This window comes from Hyaloscypha bicolor (assembly GCF_002865645.1).
Source record: "Hyaloscypha bicolor E unplaced genomic scaffold K444scaffold_87, whole genome shotgun sequence".
NCBI classification, from domain to species: Eukaryota; Fungi; Ascomycota; class Leotiomycetes; order Helotiales; family Hyaloscyphaceae; genus Hyaloscypha; species Hyaloscypha bicolor.
The window spans coordinates 1,450,377-1,464,065 of NW_020194589.1; the positions used below are offsets into that span (position 1 = coordinate 1,450,377).

At 50.0% G+C, this 13,689-nt stretch overlaps 6 protein-coding genes across 6 annotated transcripts; 3 read left to right on the top strand and 3 right to left on the bottom strand.

The window, feature by feature from the left end:
* Positions 1-172: 172 nt before the first annotated feature.
* K444DRAFT_590683 (putative MFS transporter) lies at positions 173-1,827 on the top strand (the record flags this gene model as incomplete). The annotated part of the gene is made up of 4 exons (XM_024878157.1): positions 173-353; positions 424-530; positions 583-1,191; positions 1,243-1,827. The coding sequence occupies 4 exons, from the start codon at positions 173-175 to the stop codon at positions 1,825-1,827; spliced, it is 1,482 nt and encodes a 493-aa protein (XP_024735693.1).
* Positions 1,828-2,225: 398 nt separating this feature from the next.
* On the bottom strand, positions 2,226-3,116 carry K444DRAFT_630472 (uncharacterized protein; the record flags this gene model as incomplete). Its single annotated transcript, XM_024883218.1, has 1 exon — positions 2,226-3,116. The coding sequence occupies one exon, from the start codon at positions 3,114-3,116 to the stop codon at positions 2,226-2,228; it is 891 nt and encodes a 296-aa protein (XP_024735694.1).
* An 896-nt stretch (positions 3,117-4,012) lies between these two features.
* K444DRAFT_643612 (cora family metal ion transporter-like protein) lies at positions 4,013-5,882 on the bottom strand (the record flags this gene model as incomplete). The annotated part of the gene is made up of 4 exons (XM_024884876.1): positions 4,013-4,233; positions 4,382-4,969; positions 5,017-5,441; positions 5,491-5,882. The coding sequence occupies 4 exons, from the start codon at positions 5,880-5,882 to the stop codon at positions 4,013-4,015; spliced, it is 1,626 nt and encodes a 541-aa protein (XP_024735695.1).
* Positions 5,883-6,886: 1,004 nt separating this feature from the next.
* On the top strand, positions 6,887-8,247 carry K444DRAFT_653128 (fructosyl amine:oxygen oxidoreductase-like protein; the record flags this gene model as incomplete). Its single annotated transcript, XM_024885858.1, has 4 exons — positions 6,887-7,070; positions 7,118-7,492; positions 7,557-8,103; positions 8,133-8,247. The coding sequence occupies 4 exons, from the start codon at positions 6,887-6,889 to the stop codon at positions 8,245-8,247; spliced, it is 1,221 nt and encodes a 406-aa protein (XP_024735696.1).
* Positions 8,248-9,824: 1,577 nt separating this feature from the next.
* Positions 9,825-10,699, top strand: K444DRAFT_531824 (glycoside hydrolase family 114 protein; the record flags this gene model as incomplete). Its single annotated transcript, XM_024875030.1, has 2 exons — positions 9,825-10,224; positions 10,314-10,699. The coding sequence occupies 2 exons, from the start codon at positions 9,825-9,827 to the stop codon at positions 10,697-10,699; spliced, it is 786 nt and encodes a 261-aa protein (XP_024735697.1).
* An 84-nt stretch (positions 10,700-10,783) lies between these two features.
* K444DRAFT_613614 (uncharacterized protein) lies at positions 10,784-13,257 on the bottom strand. The gene is made up of 5 exons (XM_024880386.1): positions 13,148-13,257; positions 12,960-13,093; positions 12,693-12,889; positions 11,504-12,644; positions 10,784-11,437 (listed from the first exon to the last, which is right to left on the bottom strand). The coding sequence occupies exons 1-5, from the start codon at positions 13,211-13,213 to the stop codon at positions 10,993-10,995; spliced, it is 1,983 nt and encodes a 660-aa protein (XP_024735698.1). The 5' UTR covers positions 13,214-13,257; the 3' UTR covers positions 10,784-10,992.
* Positions 13,258-13,689: the final 432 nt, after the last annotated feature.

Here is a 13,689-nt window from a genome sequence, read left to right on the forward strand (position 1 = left end):
AAAATGACTCAGCTATCAAGAAAGAAAAAGCAAAGGTCTGTCGCGAGCTGCCTGCTAATGACTGTACATAATTTACTAGCCTTCTTAGAGAACGAATGGAAGATATGATCGGTAAAAGATCAAGTCCCAAGAGAAGATATACCCCTGCACACGAAGCACTCATCCCAAGGACATGGCTCCAGATAACGGCAATAAGAGCAAACACCCTTCGGTCGACAAATCACAGCTCAGGTATGGCAATACTACCCCAGACCAGATCGACAGGGAAAGGGAAGAGTGTTTGATTCGAAAATTGGACTTCCGCGTGATTCCCCTGGTTATGGTTATATACCTCTTCAGTTTCTTAGATCGCAGTAGGTAGTACCAGCATTCGGTTGTGCGTTTCTCCAGACCACCAAGACTAATGAGACCGATCCTTCTTAGTCAACATCGGAAATGCCCGACTCTATGGCTTGGAAAAGGATCTGAAGATGACTACCAACAACCATCAGTATCAAATCGTTGTCTCAATTCTCTTCGTCACTTACTGTGTAAGGCCCCCAAACTTTCCACTCTCCTTTGGATGTTTATTAACTCACCTAGCTCTTCGAAGTCCCCTCCAATCTTCTCCTAAAGAAGTTCAGCCCCTCTCGCTATATCGCCATTATCGCCATAATCTGGGGCCTCATCGCTACGCTCAGCGGCCTGACCCAAAGTTATCATGAGCTACTGGCATGCCGTGTCCTCCTCGGTCTCTTCGAATCTGGCCTCTTCCCCGGCCTCATCACATATTTGACTCTCTTCTACAACAAGCGAGCCATCGCTCTTCGAGTCGGGTACCTGTTCGTCGCTGCCGCCATCGCCGGTGCCGTTGGAGGTCTCATTGCGTATGGAATCGGGTTCATGGATGGTGTTGGTGGGTATAGAGCCTGGAGATGGATCTTCATCATTGAAGGTATCCCATCGATTGTGGTGGGTATCATGTTCTGGATCTTCATGCCGAATGACCTCGATACTTCTCACTTCATGTCACTAGAAGATAGAGCTTTCTTGGTGATGCGCCGTGAGCGTGAAGTTGGTCAGACGGCCTCCGCGCAGAAGTTTCATTGGGATGATGTGAAAGAGGGTGCAAGCGACTGGAAAATTTGGTCTTTCTGCATCGCTCAATTCGGGGCTGACACCATGCTGTACGGCTTCAGCATCTTTTTACCAGTAAGCGCAACACCCAATCACTACGAGAGAGGAAGGTTAATGTTTTGCAAGACTATAATTCACGGCATCGGTGCCTGGACAGTACCCCAAGCCCAAGCCCTGACTATCCCGGTCTACACCATCGGCGCCGTCACATACCTGGTCGTAGCCTGGATCTCTGACAAGTCACAACAACGCGCTCTCTACACCTGCCTCTTCTGTGCCGTCTCCATAATCGGCTATGGACTCTTGATCTCAAACAGTGGGTCCAAGGCGCATTACACCGGATGCTTCCTCGTAGCCATGGGCCTGTACGTCGCGGTCGGTATCCCGCTTGCCTGGATGCCGACAAACCTGCCACGGTACGGAAAACGCACATTCGCTACTGGCCTTCAGGTTGCGATAGGGAACGCCTCCGGTATCATGGCTCCGTTCTTGTACCCAGCAACTGATGGACCTAGATATGTGAAGGGACATGGTGTTACACTGGCGCTGGTGGGCTTCGCAGCGGTGGTATACGCGTCTATGAGCTGGTGGTTGAGAAGGGAAAATCGGGCACGTATGGCGTTTGAGAGGGATGGCTTGATGGAAGGGAAGACGGACGATGAGATTAATGAGATTGGGGATCGGAATCCGAGGTTCTTGTATACTTGTTAGGCTGCTTCGAGGAGATAATTATTGAAAGGGGGGGGGAGTAAATAGACAAACAACACACAATGTTTCGAGGAGGAAGTAGGATTTGGGGAGAGCGGTGACCGGAAGTGTGAAGACAACAGTTATATCATTCGTTAGAAGTACTAGCAGAGACAAGTTTTCAACCCTGCCTAATTCCAAAAGTCAAACACGCGTTGGCAAACTCAAAAACTCGATAAAAGAAATGAATGAATTGGAGTTGATGTACCCCCTCCGACAGTCTAACATCCACACCACTTTCTTTAGCAGGTATTCTTTCCAGAATAACTGACACGAAAAAGTCTACATAACGATTTAAGGTGCGTTGCCATGTCGGCCCAAGATCATTGACGAGCTCCGATGGCGTATCGAACGTGAAGCCTTTAGATAGGGGCCATTCCGAACTGGGCCGACGTGGACGTTGTGTTGCCGAGTGGAGTTTGTAATGTTTGTGAAGCACATATCTCGCAGTCGATCCATTTGTTATAAAGATCAAACGGAACCTGCTGAGAACGGAAAATATGATCGGTCCCCTTCAACCCTGTTTGGAGACTGTCCAAACCTAGAACGATTTTGTGTTGAATTTGGAGGTGCTGCTGGAGCCCCAATAAATGCCAACGATCACGCTTTCCAGTATTTCCGCAGGATCCGAGAGCACAGCCATACCCATCGACAGCTCTACCAGAGTGCCATAGATTGAAATGTGTCGAGATCTCCTTGCGATCCTCGAAACCTTTCCCGGCTCGGATTGTTGAGAAATAGCAGTGATGATACAGGCAAAAGGCGTCATTCTCATGTTGCACCTCACGAATATGCTTTAACCATTTGTCTTTCCGAGCAAAGGCTCGGGTTTCAGAGGGGCAATAATCGTATGGGCATTCCCAAGGACGCTCCGCGGAATGTTTGGAGGAGTTGTGTCGCTCGAGTTCATACTCGTTTTTGAACGGCCGCTTGTAGGTGCAGCGACTTCTGGTGCATAAAAGAGGTTTGGCATGGATGTTCTCCAGATGTGTGTTGAACTGGTGAGTTGTCTTGAACTTGGCTTTGAATTTGCAGCCCTGCCATGTACAAATGGATCCGCAAGCCCAATGAGCCAGAGCATCTACAGAGTGGGCGGACAAATGATCTCTGAGCTCCTTATCTCCAGGTAATCTTTGTTGACACTCATCCCAGGTGCATTTGTATCGGTCGAAAGAAGACTGTAATTGTGAAATCATTCCAGGTTGTTTCCGCGTGGTTCCCAGGCTCCCAAGAGCTGTTTTGAGCACAGACATATCCTGATGAGGCTCAGGGCGTCCTATTGGCTTGAATATGTGGGGCGAAGAGATAGCTGACGGCTTTTTAAGAGGATGGGAGCAGCTTCTTCGGAAAACGCCCCATTAGCGCAACCGACTTTTTTTTTAACTCACCTCAATTGGCCGCCCATGTCTTCCAACGGCCCAGCCATCCAATCCCTCTCCTCAACCGCATCCTCCAACAAGCCCTGGTAGTCGCCACAGAGGGCGACATCCTCAGCCGGAGGCTCAGGATGCTGCCTGAGATAGGCCAACGTGTCCTCAAGGGCGACCGGGTCCAGCCTATCGAAGTCGAAGGACTGCATTTGCGGCAAAGTTGAGTCCATGTCGGTGAGTTTGTTCGAGGCGGTCTGGAAGTGAGGCTGTTTAGCGAGGGCGAATTCTGTTTCGTGTGACGAGATGCGGGGGTGAGCGTGGTGAGAACGAGGCTCGGGAGCAGTAATTTGGGTGCGGATAGGGTGGGAAGGAGAGCTGGGAGGTAGGCTGGTTTCATGCTCTGGCTTCTGTGTTACCCTGAGCTGCCTCTCGAGGGCGATTGCAGTGCTGCAGGGTTGGATCCGTGCAAAGGCAGGCCTGGGGATGCACGTACGCCCTCAGGCTTCCATGTGCAATGTGATTAGTTGAGTGGTCCTAGAGCACTGGCTGCGATCTGTTGTTGGCGACGTTAACATTCACGGATGCATATCACCAAATGCCTGGAAACCCTTGCCCTTGGAGAACAACGCGTTGGACGGGAGAACTGCGCTTTTCCATTTTATTAGTTAGCCCCCTTGGATTGTTCCATCGAGTACTGTGGTAGCTCAAGGACGCTCATTATGTAGGCTGTTTCTGGTGATCGAAGTCCTCCTTGGGGGAGGTTTATTGGCCTTACATAGTTATTGGTTTCTCCTGGCCTTGGCTTCTTGGTTGAGTCTCCCCTTCCTGCTTCGGGAGATGCCTCGCCTTTGCATCACCTTGATGAACCACCATTTCAGCATATCCCTCATCAAGAAAAGGATCACTACAGAGGCGACCGGGATTGCAATCTGCCAGAAAAACACATCACTGTGTTGTATTCCCCAAAAATCTTTGAAATTCATTCCAAAATATCCAGTCACTAGATGATATCGGTGTTAGCATTGCCGACCAAGGAGCAAATTCTGGAATTGACACCACGTATCGAAAGTTCTTTCTCTGTAGGCAGATCTAGAAACATCTCGTGAGGCACCTGAAAGGGAACATTCAAGCTTAGAAAATGCACCTACAGAAGGACATTGGGAGGAAGATGATAGTTACAACAGTAAGTTGCTTCATAGATTCATTTTGATAAGCGGAGATTGTGTTGAAAATGAGGTCAATCATGTTGTCGCAAGATCTTCGCATCTGATCCAACGATTCCGTCATTAAAAGGATATGATCTTCCACATCTCCCAGATAGGTTTGTGCCATCGGGCTTATCTTCAATCCAGAAGAAGAGGTTGTCGCCGTATGGCCTCGACCGCCAACGTCGGTCATGATAGCAGCACTCTTGTGGTCCCGAAGTGCATTGATCAGACTAGCTATAGGATTGATGAAATTGCGCATCATCGCAATTTCGCTGGTGACAACATACAGCGCGGTCGTATGCTTGATGCTTGGTTCGGTCAGGACGTCGAGTTCAAGATCGCCGAGGACGTCCTGGTAAGCAGTTGTGACAGGAATGGCTAGATCTATGATGGCATCGATCACAGCTTGGACCATCATAGAAGCATCACAAGACCGTCTTAGAATAGTATCCGGGGTAGCCAGGCGATGAAGGATGGGGAGTTCGATATCGTCAGCAGATGATTGAAAGAACGAAATGACCGTATTGTCTGCCAAGTTAGCGAGTAGATAATATGGGAGATGCCCACCTTCTTACCAGCAGTCAGAAATATTGACACCTGCTCAGCACTGACAGCCCAGCCTCTCTTCGTCAATGGCGATTGTTTCTCCATATATTCTACCCGCTCTTGATTCACGCCGCCGTGATATCCTTGAAGAGTTCTCAGCTTTTTCATGGGCGCAGTAGATACCCCATCAGTATGCCCAGTCACAAAACCATTCGTGTGACTAATGCCCGCTGCCGTGCTGTCTCTCCTTTGCCCATCGCCGTATTTGTTCTTCGGAGCCGACTTGGAGAACATCTTATGGAAGGCTTTCGAGAATCGTCCACGTTTGGATTTCCAGGTGCCACCAAGGCTATCAACCTCATACTCCGAATCGCTGTCGTCGTCGTCGTCGTCGTCGTCGTGAAGATGGACCAATTTCTGAAGTGTCATGACCATGTACGTGTGATCAGTATACCTGGAGAAACAGGTTAGTCGGAACCACACCGATGAAGGCATGATCTTACCAATCGGCCTTTGTTCGATTATCAGTATTAGTGAGATCCTCAATCGCCAACCTGTGAAGCTTCTTCTGTTGTCCCAATGCCTGTATGACATCCCAACTCAGCCCATTCACATTGATCCATCTGCATTTGATCCAGCTCTCTTGTGGCTTGGCTATGAAAGCGATAAGTCCAGCATTGTCAAAGTCGTGGACATCGATGTTATCCTCGCTGAAGTCCACAACGGTGATCTGACATTCTTCGTGGAGATTTGGCGTCTGGGGTCGTCCGCCATTCGGTTTAGATGGGTCGAGCCCCGGCTCCTGTCCTGGATGCCAGTTTGGTCGTGAAGGAGCGACATCCACTGTTCTGAACGTCAATCCGGTATTGGCTCGTGTCTGTCGGCGCCTCAGCATGGGAGAGGGAGGTGCTCCATCTGGATCAGAGTGAATTGAACCTGGTTTGTGACGGTTATGGCTTGTCGACGGGCGGTTGCCAGGTTCGACATCGAAGTTGACATGAGTTGGACCCGCCGGCATTGGTGATGTAGAGAAGTCTCTAGTATCGGACATGTTGAAGAGCGCAAATGTGCGAGAGCGGTGGGGTTTGTTGGGGCCTTCGAGGAGTTGTTTCAGTAGGGGGTTTCTTTAATGGTAAGGGGAAATCGATTGGTCGGGAAACGCGAATGTAGAAGAAACATGGGTATCATAGAAAGAGTATTCGCAAGAAATAGAAAGCAACCATAGCCAGAAATGAGTGAGAAGAGAAGAGAAGATGTCGCGAAATTCGCAAGATTTGATCGGGCTCAAGGATCAACTTGGGAGAGCTGAGATGAGCACAGGCATTTGCGGCCGCTCTTGGATGACCTCGATAGCGCTAGGCCGGTTACGTCATCCTCGAACAAGAGCCCCTTTTCTCCTTTTCTACACCACCATTCAACCAAATCTAATATGCACAATTCTGAGCTCTATACCCTCGAAGCCGGTGATCGGGCTGAGCTGTTTTTAAACAACTTACGGTCGAATCAAGTGGTTCTCCCAAGGCTCTCCTTGTCTCAAATCCTTGCTCGCGAGTCTACTCGTTGATCGTCCCGATTGAGATCCTGCAAGACATATATATGAGGCATTGAGGGTTTATCAGTTTATCTTTTGCTGTTGCATGTTCTATCCGAAAGGGGGATAGCGTTATGATCAATTGTTAGTATCGACACCAGCAGTGGATCAGCACGGTCAAAGGTGGGGTCGACTGAAGGTTAAACTCACCACTTCCTTCACACGCTTCATTCCAATAAAATCTCTTTTCTCTGTACCATTACGACAGCTCTTCAAATAATGGAACCTACTTGAACTTTGCTCATTCCTGAGCTGAATTTATGCCTCTAAAGTGGATATTTTGGTGAAAAGGAATCACTGCATACAGGATGGCGACATCTACCTCTCCGAACTATCATTCTTCAATATTGATTGTCGGGGCAGGAACATGGGGTTGCTCGACAGCGTTGCATCTAGCCAGACGAGGCCACAGGGATATCACCGTCCTTGATGCATATGATCTTCCATCGCCAATATCAGCCGGCAACGACATCAACAAAATCGTTGAGCAAGGTATCAATTCCCTTTAATCCCCCTTACTCGAGACTTATATATATCAGGTTCCTTTGATTCCAACCCGGACGACGACAGTGCCTTTGTGTCCCAACAACTCCTTCACCTCGCGAGTCAAGGCTGGACATCCGACCCCGTCTTCATGCCCTACTACCACGACACGGGCTACATAATCTGTGCTCACACTCCCGACGGCCTCGAACAACTTATTAAACGCGAAATGCTTGACCAACAAGCAGATATTGAGTGGCTGGAAACACCAGAAGCGTTCCGCGCCGCCATGCCAAAAGGAGTCCTCACTGGTGATTTCCCCGGCTGGAAAGGAGGCTTCAAACGCACGGGAGCCGGATGGGTCTTCGCACGAGGTGCTCTAAGCGCTGCATTCATAGAAGCAGAACGCCTGGGAGTGAAGTTTATTACCGGTACGGAAGGAAATGTAACGAAACTGAATTGCGGGACATGGGGATATCATCGGTGTGCTCACAGCAGACGGCACAACTCACTTGGCGGAGACCACGATCCTCGCAGCCGGGGCCCAAGCTTCTGCTCTCCTGGACATGAAAGACCAGCTCCGACCTACAGCCTGGACACTGTCACACATCAAAATGACTGCAGAAGAATGCGAGCTTTACACGAACCTCCCGGTGCTCTTTAATATCGAGTCTGGATTCTTCATGGAGCCTGACGCGGAAAACCACGAGCTGAAAATATGTGACGAGCATCCTGGATACTGCAACTGGGTCACGACTCCATCTGGCACCAAGTCCAGCGTCCCGTTTGCGAAACACCAGGTTCCTCTCGAAGCGGAGACTCGTGTCAGAGATTTCTTGCGAGATACGATGCCTCAGCTTTCAGAGAGGCCGTTCTCTTTCGCGAGGATTTGCTGGTGTGCAGATACACCGGATCGCAACTTTCTTATTGATAGGCATCCCGAGTTTAAGAGTTTGGTGTTGGCTGTTGGAGGAAGTGGCCATGGCTTCATGCATATCACCAGTGTTGGGGGGTATGTTGCTGATGTTTTGGAGGGGAAGATGTGAGGTTGAAGAAGGCGTTCAGGTGGAGGCCCGAGACCGCTATTGGGAGGAATTGGAGTGATGTCCAGGGTCGACGAGGGGGGCCGAATCGAGTCATGGATTTCCAGGAGGTGAAAGAATGGACGAGGATTGAAGAGAGGTAGAAGGCTGCGTCTCCTCAACGGCGATAGGCAGGCGTGGGCGAGTATTGAGGAGAAGTCCGCATTTTCAGTCTCAGGAGGCGAAGATCTACGAGTGCCGAAGAGAGCTAGAAGGTCGCATCTCTTGAATTAAAGGAGCGATGTTCCATATGGTGAAGAGGTGGAAATCTGACATGGTCTCGATTTCAGTCCGTATCGGTCTCCGAAATCGAGAACCATTGAACGAGCCCAGCGGCCCACGTGACCCTTGAAGGAAGGAGTAGACGCATCCATCGATCTGCTTGCCGGTGGAGATGTCGACTTCTTGGGAGGCTCATTTCCGGATCACGAGAGAGGCTTCCCCGGCCGTAGACTGGAATCTTTACCGTCGAAGTTGAAGCTTATTCCCTTCCCGCCTCTCTGCAGCTCTCTCCGAATCCTACTGGACATGGATGTTATGGAACATCCCGAGGCTTAGCTGTCAACCTCGGAGATTTTTGGTAGGGTTGTGCCACCAAGGAGCATGACATGGACTGGTTCAGCACATTAAGCTCCCTCCGAATTGGGTAACAGCAATCCTCCCATCCAGACAGCCCACGAATGCCTCAAGTGCCCACAGTCCCCCATTACCGAGATACGATAATGGTTCAACGCGGACGACGGTCCAGGAGCTCAAAATATATTTATGTCCCTATGCCAGCAGTTGCCTTTGCTTTTCGGCAAGGAGCGTCCTCCGGCGGGAACGTTGATGAGGGTGTGCAAGGGCGCAGCGTGGAAGCGGCGTGGTTCGCGTGGATTCGGATCCTCCTTCGGAACAAGGCTGAATTGCACTGCCTGTAGCTCCTGTATGTGTGCGACCTTCCTTTCTTATACGTAAATCTCGACCTATGTTCTGAGAATTTCGCGCATGTTACACTCACATCACACGCTGTTCGAAGTCCCAGCACAGTCCAATAACCGTCCAATTCTAATGAGCAATTCTGGCTGTTAGTTAGCTTTCTCACTTCAAACTACCTTTCTTCTAGCTCTGCCACCTCGTTCTGTTATCATGTAACATATCAAAGATGTACTGTACCAGATCTCAGATCCGTGGCAAGATCCAACCTTCCCCATTGGCTATTGACTCGGCACATGAGATGCATCCGAGCATACCTAGTTCCCTTCAAGGCCGCCTCCCCTGGAAGGATTAGCTCCAGCCTTGCAGCTGTCCATAGCTGTCCTTGTTTGATATATATTCATTGGCTTCCGCTGCTACCCTGTGACTTTAATTGGGCGGCAAGGCTCCTAGGACTCTTGCATTCTGCTGTCATTTTGATTTGGTCGAGGTTTGTTCACTTTCTCACAATGCACAAGTCCTATGATGTCATGTCGCGCTGCTTTGCCCCCCGCCTCAGCGTCTGGACTGGCGTTGTGGAGTAAGAATAAGTACCCCAGTCACCCTCAACTCCACGTTTGTCGTTACAAACAACCAAACTTTCAACAGCTTCCTCTTTAAGTTACTCCTCTCGGTCTGCGACTGAGTCTGCCGGTCGCATTTTTGGAAGGTCTCCTTCAAAGCTTGACTCGTTATGCTTTCTCTCCTCAGCGCGGCCCTCCTGGCCATGAGTCTCATTAGCTCATCTGCTACAGCCCCAACGAGCTCTTGGTGGAAGCCAGCCGCCGGAACAACATGGCAATGCGTCCTCGATCAACCTGTTGGATCCCTCACTCTGCCCGTTCAAGTCTATGACTTCGATCTTTTCGACACACCCCAGTCATCAATCGACACTCTCCATGCAGCCGGCAAGCAAGTTATCTGCTACTTCTCTGCCGGAACATACGAGCCCAGCCGCCCGGATTCTGATAAGATCCTTTCGGATTCAGCGGCTGTTGGTGCGGCGTTGGATGGTTGGCCAGACGAGAAATGGCTTGATATCAGAACTGATTTCATTGTGAACATCATGAAAGCTCGTATCGATACTGCGGCCTCAAAGGGATGCGATGGAGTTGATCCCGACAATCGTAAGAACTTACCACTCTCTATATCTCCCACTCAAGACCTTTTCTACTCCTCTCTTGATTATCTTAAATCCTTACTGACACGAAGAAAGTCGATGGCTACGACAACGGCGGCGGTGGTTTCTCCGAGAACCTCACATCGACCGACTCCATCACATACATGAGAAAGCTCGCCGACTACGCCCACTCCAAGGGTCTCGCCATCGGCCTCAAGAACGCCGGCGCCATCGTGGACTCCACCGTATCCTTCCTCGACTGGTCCGTCAATGAAGAATGCATTGAATTCGAGGAGTGCGACATGTTTGCTCCGTTCATTAAAGCTGGGAAGCCGGTGTTCCATATTGAGTATTTGAAGCAGAGCCCAGATGTGCAGAAGGATTGCTATGGGCCGAACACGAGTGGATTTTCGACGATTTTGAAGCCAGATGAGAGTGATTTGCCAGCTACAGTGCAGTTTTGCCCTCCTAAGAGCTCGTAGGGGTTGTGGAGAAGGAGGTGCTTAGAAAGAGAGCAGAGAGGAGAGCAGGGTGAGGTGGTAAGGGGTAAGTGACGAGGAGCTGTGGAGTTGAAAACTGAGCCTTCTTCCTTTTGTACATAAAGAGGTATCACTTCATAACTTTAAGCCTCTGCACTAAATAGAAACTATAAAATGTTTCAACCTAACATCAGTTTCAGAAGGCATGTGATCCTGCAAAACTCCTTGGTATTTCCTTGACTCTCAAAAGGAAAGCAACTCGTAAAATGGCTTCTCAATCCGTCAGAGGCACCATGTCAACCCACCCTCGACATGCCCAAGTTGTTAGCTCCCAAATGCGGAAAGTCCACAGGAAAATCCACTTTCTCCACCACGAATGGCTGCTCCACAATCTGCATTCCCTCGTCATCAAGCCCCGCACTCACACTGTCAATCCTCCGCAGAAACTCAGCCAAGCTCTCGTTTCCCTGCCCCATGCCCCGTTCTTTCAAGCTCGATCTCCTCTGCTCGTCATTCTCGGTAGCATTCCGGACTCTCTCCCTCGTCTTCTCGAACATCGCCCCGCAACTCTGGTACATGGCAGCTACTTCTTCGTTCTTCCCGTCTTGGGCCAGACTGCATAGCAGGATGAGCAGGGGCTCGATGAGCTTCAGGTCGGAGGGGGCGCAGCGGTGGGTCGGGTCCGAGAGGATGTTTTCGAGGAGGATGGTGGTTGCTTGGACGAACATGTGGAGAATGACCCTGTTCGACATCCTCAGTTACTTTTATTCCATGTGTCGGGGGAAGAGGATTGAGGGCAGGGCTTACCAGATACAAGAATAGTCTCCATTTGGCGTCACATGCATGAGCGTAATTGCATTCCTCGCCTCTTCCACACACACAATCGGTGGAGGGGGAGCGTGTTTAGCCGCTTTTTCAGGATCCATACCCTCCTCCAGTTCGGCGCGCCACTTGTCGACCGGAACCGAGAATCGGTGTATCGTATTCAAGGTACTGAAGTAATTCATCCTCAGAATAACTTTGTGAATGATGGGTGGGATGAGTGGTCTTCCTCTCCCAGGGACTTTATAGTTCTCACTGAAATTGATAGGGATGCTCGCTCTCCAGACGGCAAGCATGCCTTCCAGTCTCTTTACTTCGACCATTCGTCTCGTCACCGATTGCTTCTCAGCTTTTACGGAGATGAGACGACGGTACACTTGTCCTTGGATGAGAGCGAGCTTGACGCGGAAGGAGAAGAAGTTGACATCTGGCGTGGCGCCGAATTCCATCGTGTTGTCGAGCATCTCCGAGGGCATCTCGATATCCATTTCGTCATCATCTTGTGCTGGAGGTTGCCCAGTTCGCAGGCAGTTTTCTTTGTCGATGAAGTATGCGGTCCAGAAGACGCGCTTCCTCTGCTCGATCTCCCGAGGGGTTAGGCTGGGATCTCGATTTTTTCGGTGGAGACCTAGGTTCTGCGCCATTCTGATGGCTTGAGAGATCAGTGTGCCAAATGGTCGTGGGTTGGGCGTCCCTTGGATGACTATCGCCATTCCAATAAGTGCTTGTACGGACGACAATCTCGCCTCGAGTAGCGTCAGTTCTGGTGCCACAGCGAGAGCATTCTGCAAGTATCCCCAAGCTTCTCGGTCATCTATTTGATTGTCCATCTTTTTTATTGATCGAAACCGATGAGCTAGTGCAAGAACGACATTTAGACATGCCCAATGGCTTGGCTCGTGATGCCCGCCTTCTGGGTAATCCAGCATTGCCATGGCGTCGTGCTGGTCGAAAATTGGGAATGCCAAGTTGAAACCATCGAAAGCTTTGCTGACGAGGATGATTGCTTCTTGTTTTGAAGGGAGAGGCTTGAACACTTTTCTGGAGAACATGTTGCTGACATTTGTGATTCTCCAGTCAGGATTGGAGGCGAACCGCTGCTCCGCCATGGGATCCATCGTCATAACTGGCCATAGTTAGGTGGGACGAAATCAGGACGTTGGGCGAAACTCACGAGACCTTCGTCCATCTGGGATACCCGAGCCTTCCAAAGATATCCTGGATTCGAAATTGGAAAGTCCTTCTTCCCACAAATTATCAAGAGCATCGCGCTCATCGGCGATTCGCATGACTTCTTTGCCCTGATTCGCACGCCGCAACTGCTCTTCCATACTCTTGAGTCTCTTTTCTAATTCTTCGACTCGTTTTTGCCTGACATTGGTCAACTTGATATTCTCGTGATTACCCCACAATATGCCCCCTGCTCGAAGTGGGGACTCACTCAGGGAGTCTTCGGGGCTTTCTCTTCACACTTATTGGTGTGAAGTGGCATAGGGTTCGGTATTTGATGCATTGCTCACAAGTATCTGCCGTTGGTTCGCAACGGATCTTTTTCTTGCGACACATATCACAAGCCTGGTGTCTCATCAGTAGGAAGCCAAGAAGGAAAGGCTGACTGACGCCACGAACTCTTATGACCAGTCTCCGCCCGCGGTCTTCCATGTCGGGACTTTGTGTTGAACTGGACGTTGACATCTTCGCGAATGTCTACGGCCTCGACGTGGTTGTGGGGTTTCTCATCGAGGTGTTTGAGATACAAGAGAAAAGAGAGCAGAAACATCTTCAGATAACCTTCTTCGGCTTACGTGAAGTACGAGCTGATTGGTCGTGCTTGGAATTGGTCAGGCCGAATGAGCTGACAAATTTTGACGGTGCCGTTCCCCTGTCAAATTTGTAAGTAGGATCAGGTGATTGAAGCAGTTGCTGACACGTGATAGTAATCGAGCGAATGAAAATTGGAAATTGGAGAAAGGGAGCAGTGGATGGAAACTGAATGCTGTGATTACTATTTGGGAATCGTGTCTCTTAAATTGGGTCAAGATGCCATTCTTGAAGAGGATTCCGGAAATAGGGGTTACGATCTCGGTAGCCGAGACTTGGCTCCGATGGGCGCTTCGGACTTACCCGCCGCAAGGAGTATATGGTAACTCTCAAGATCCAGAGGAAGGCTG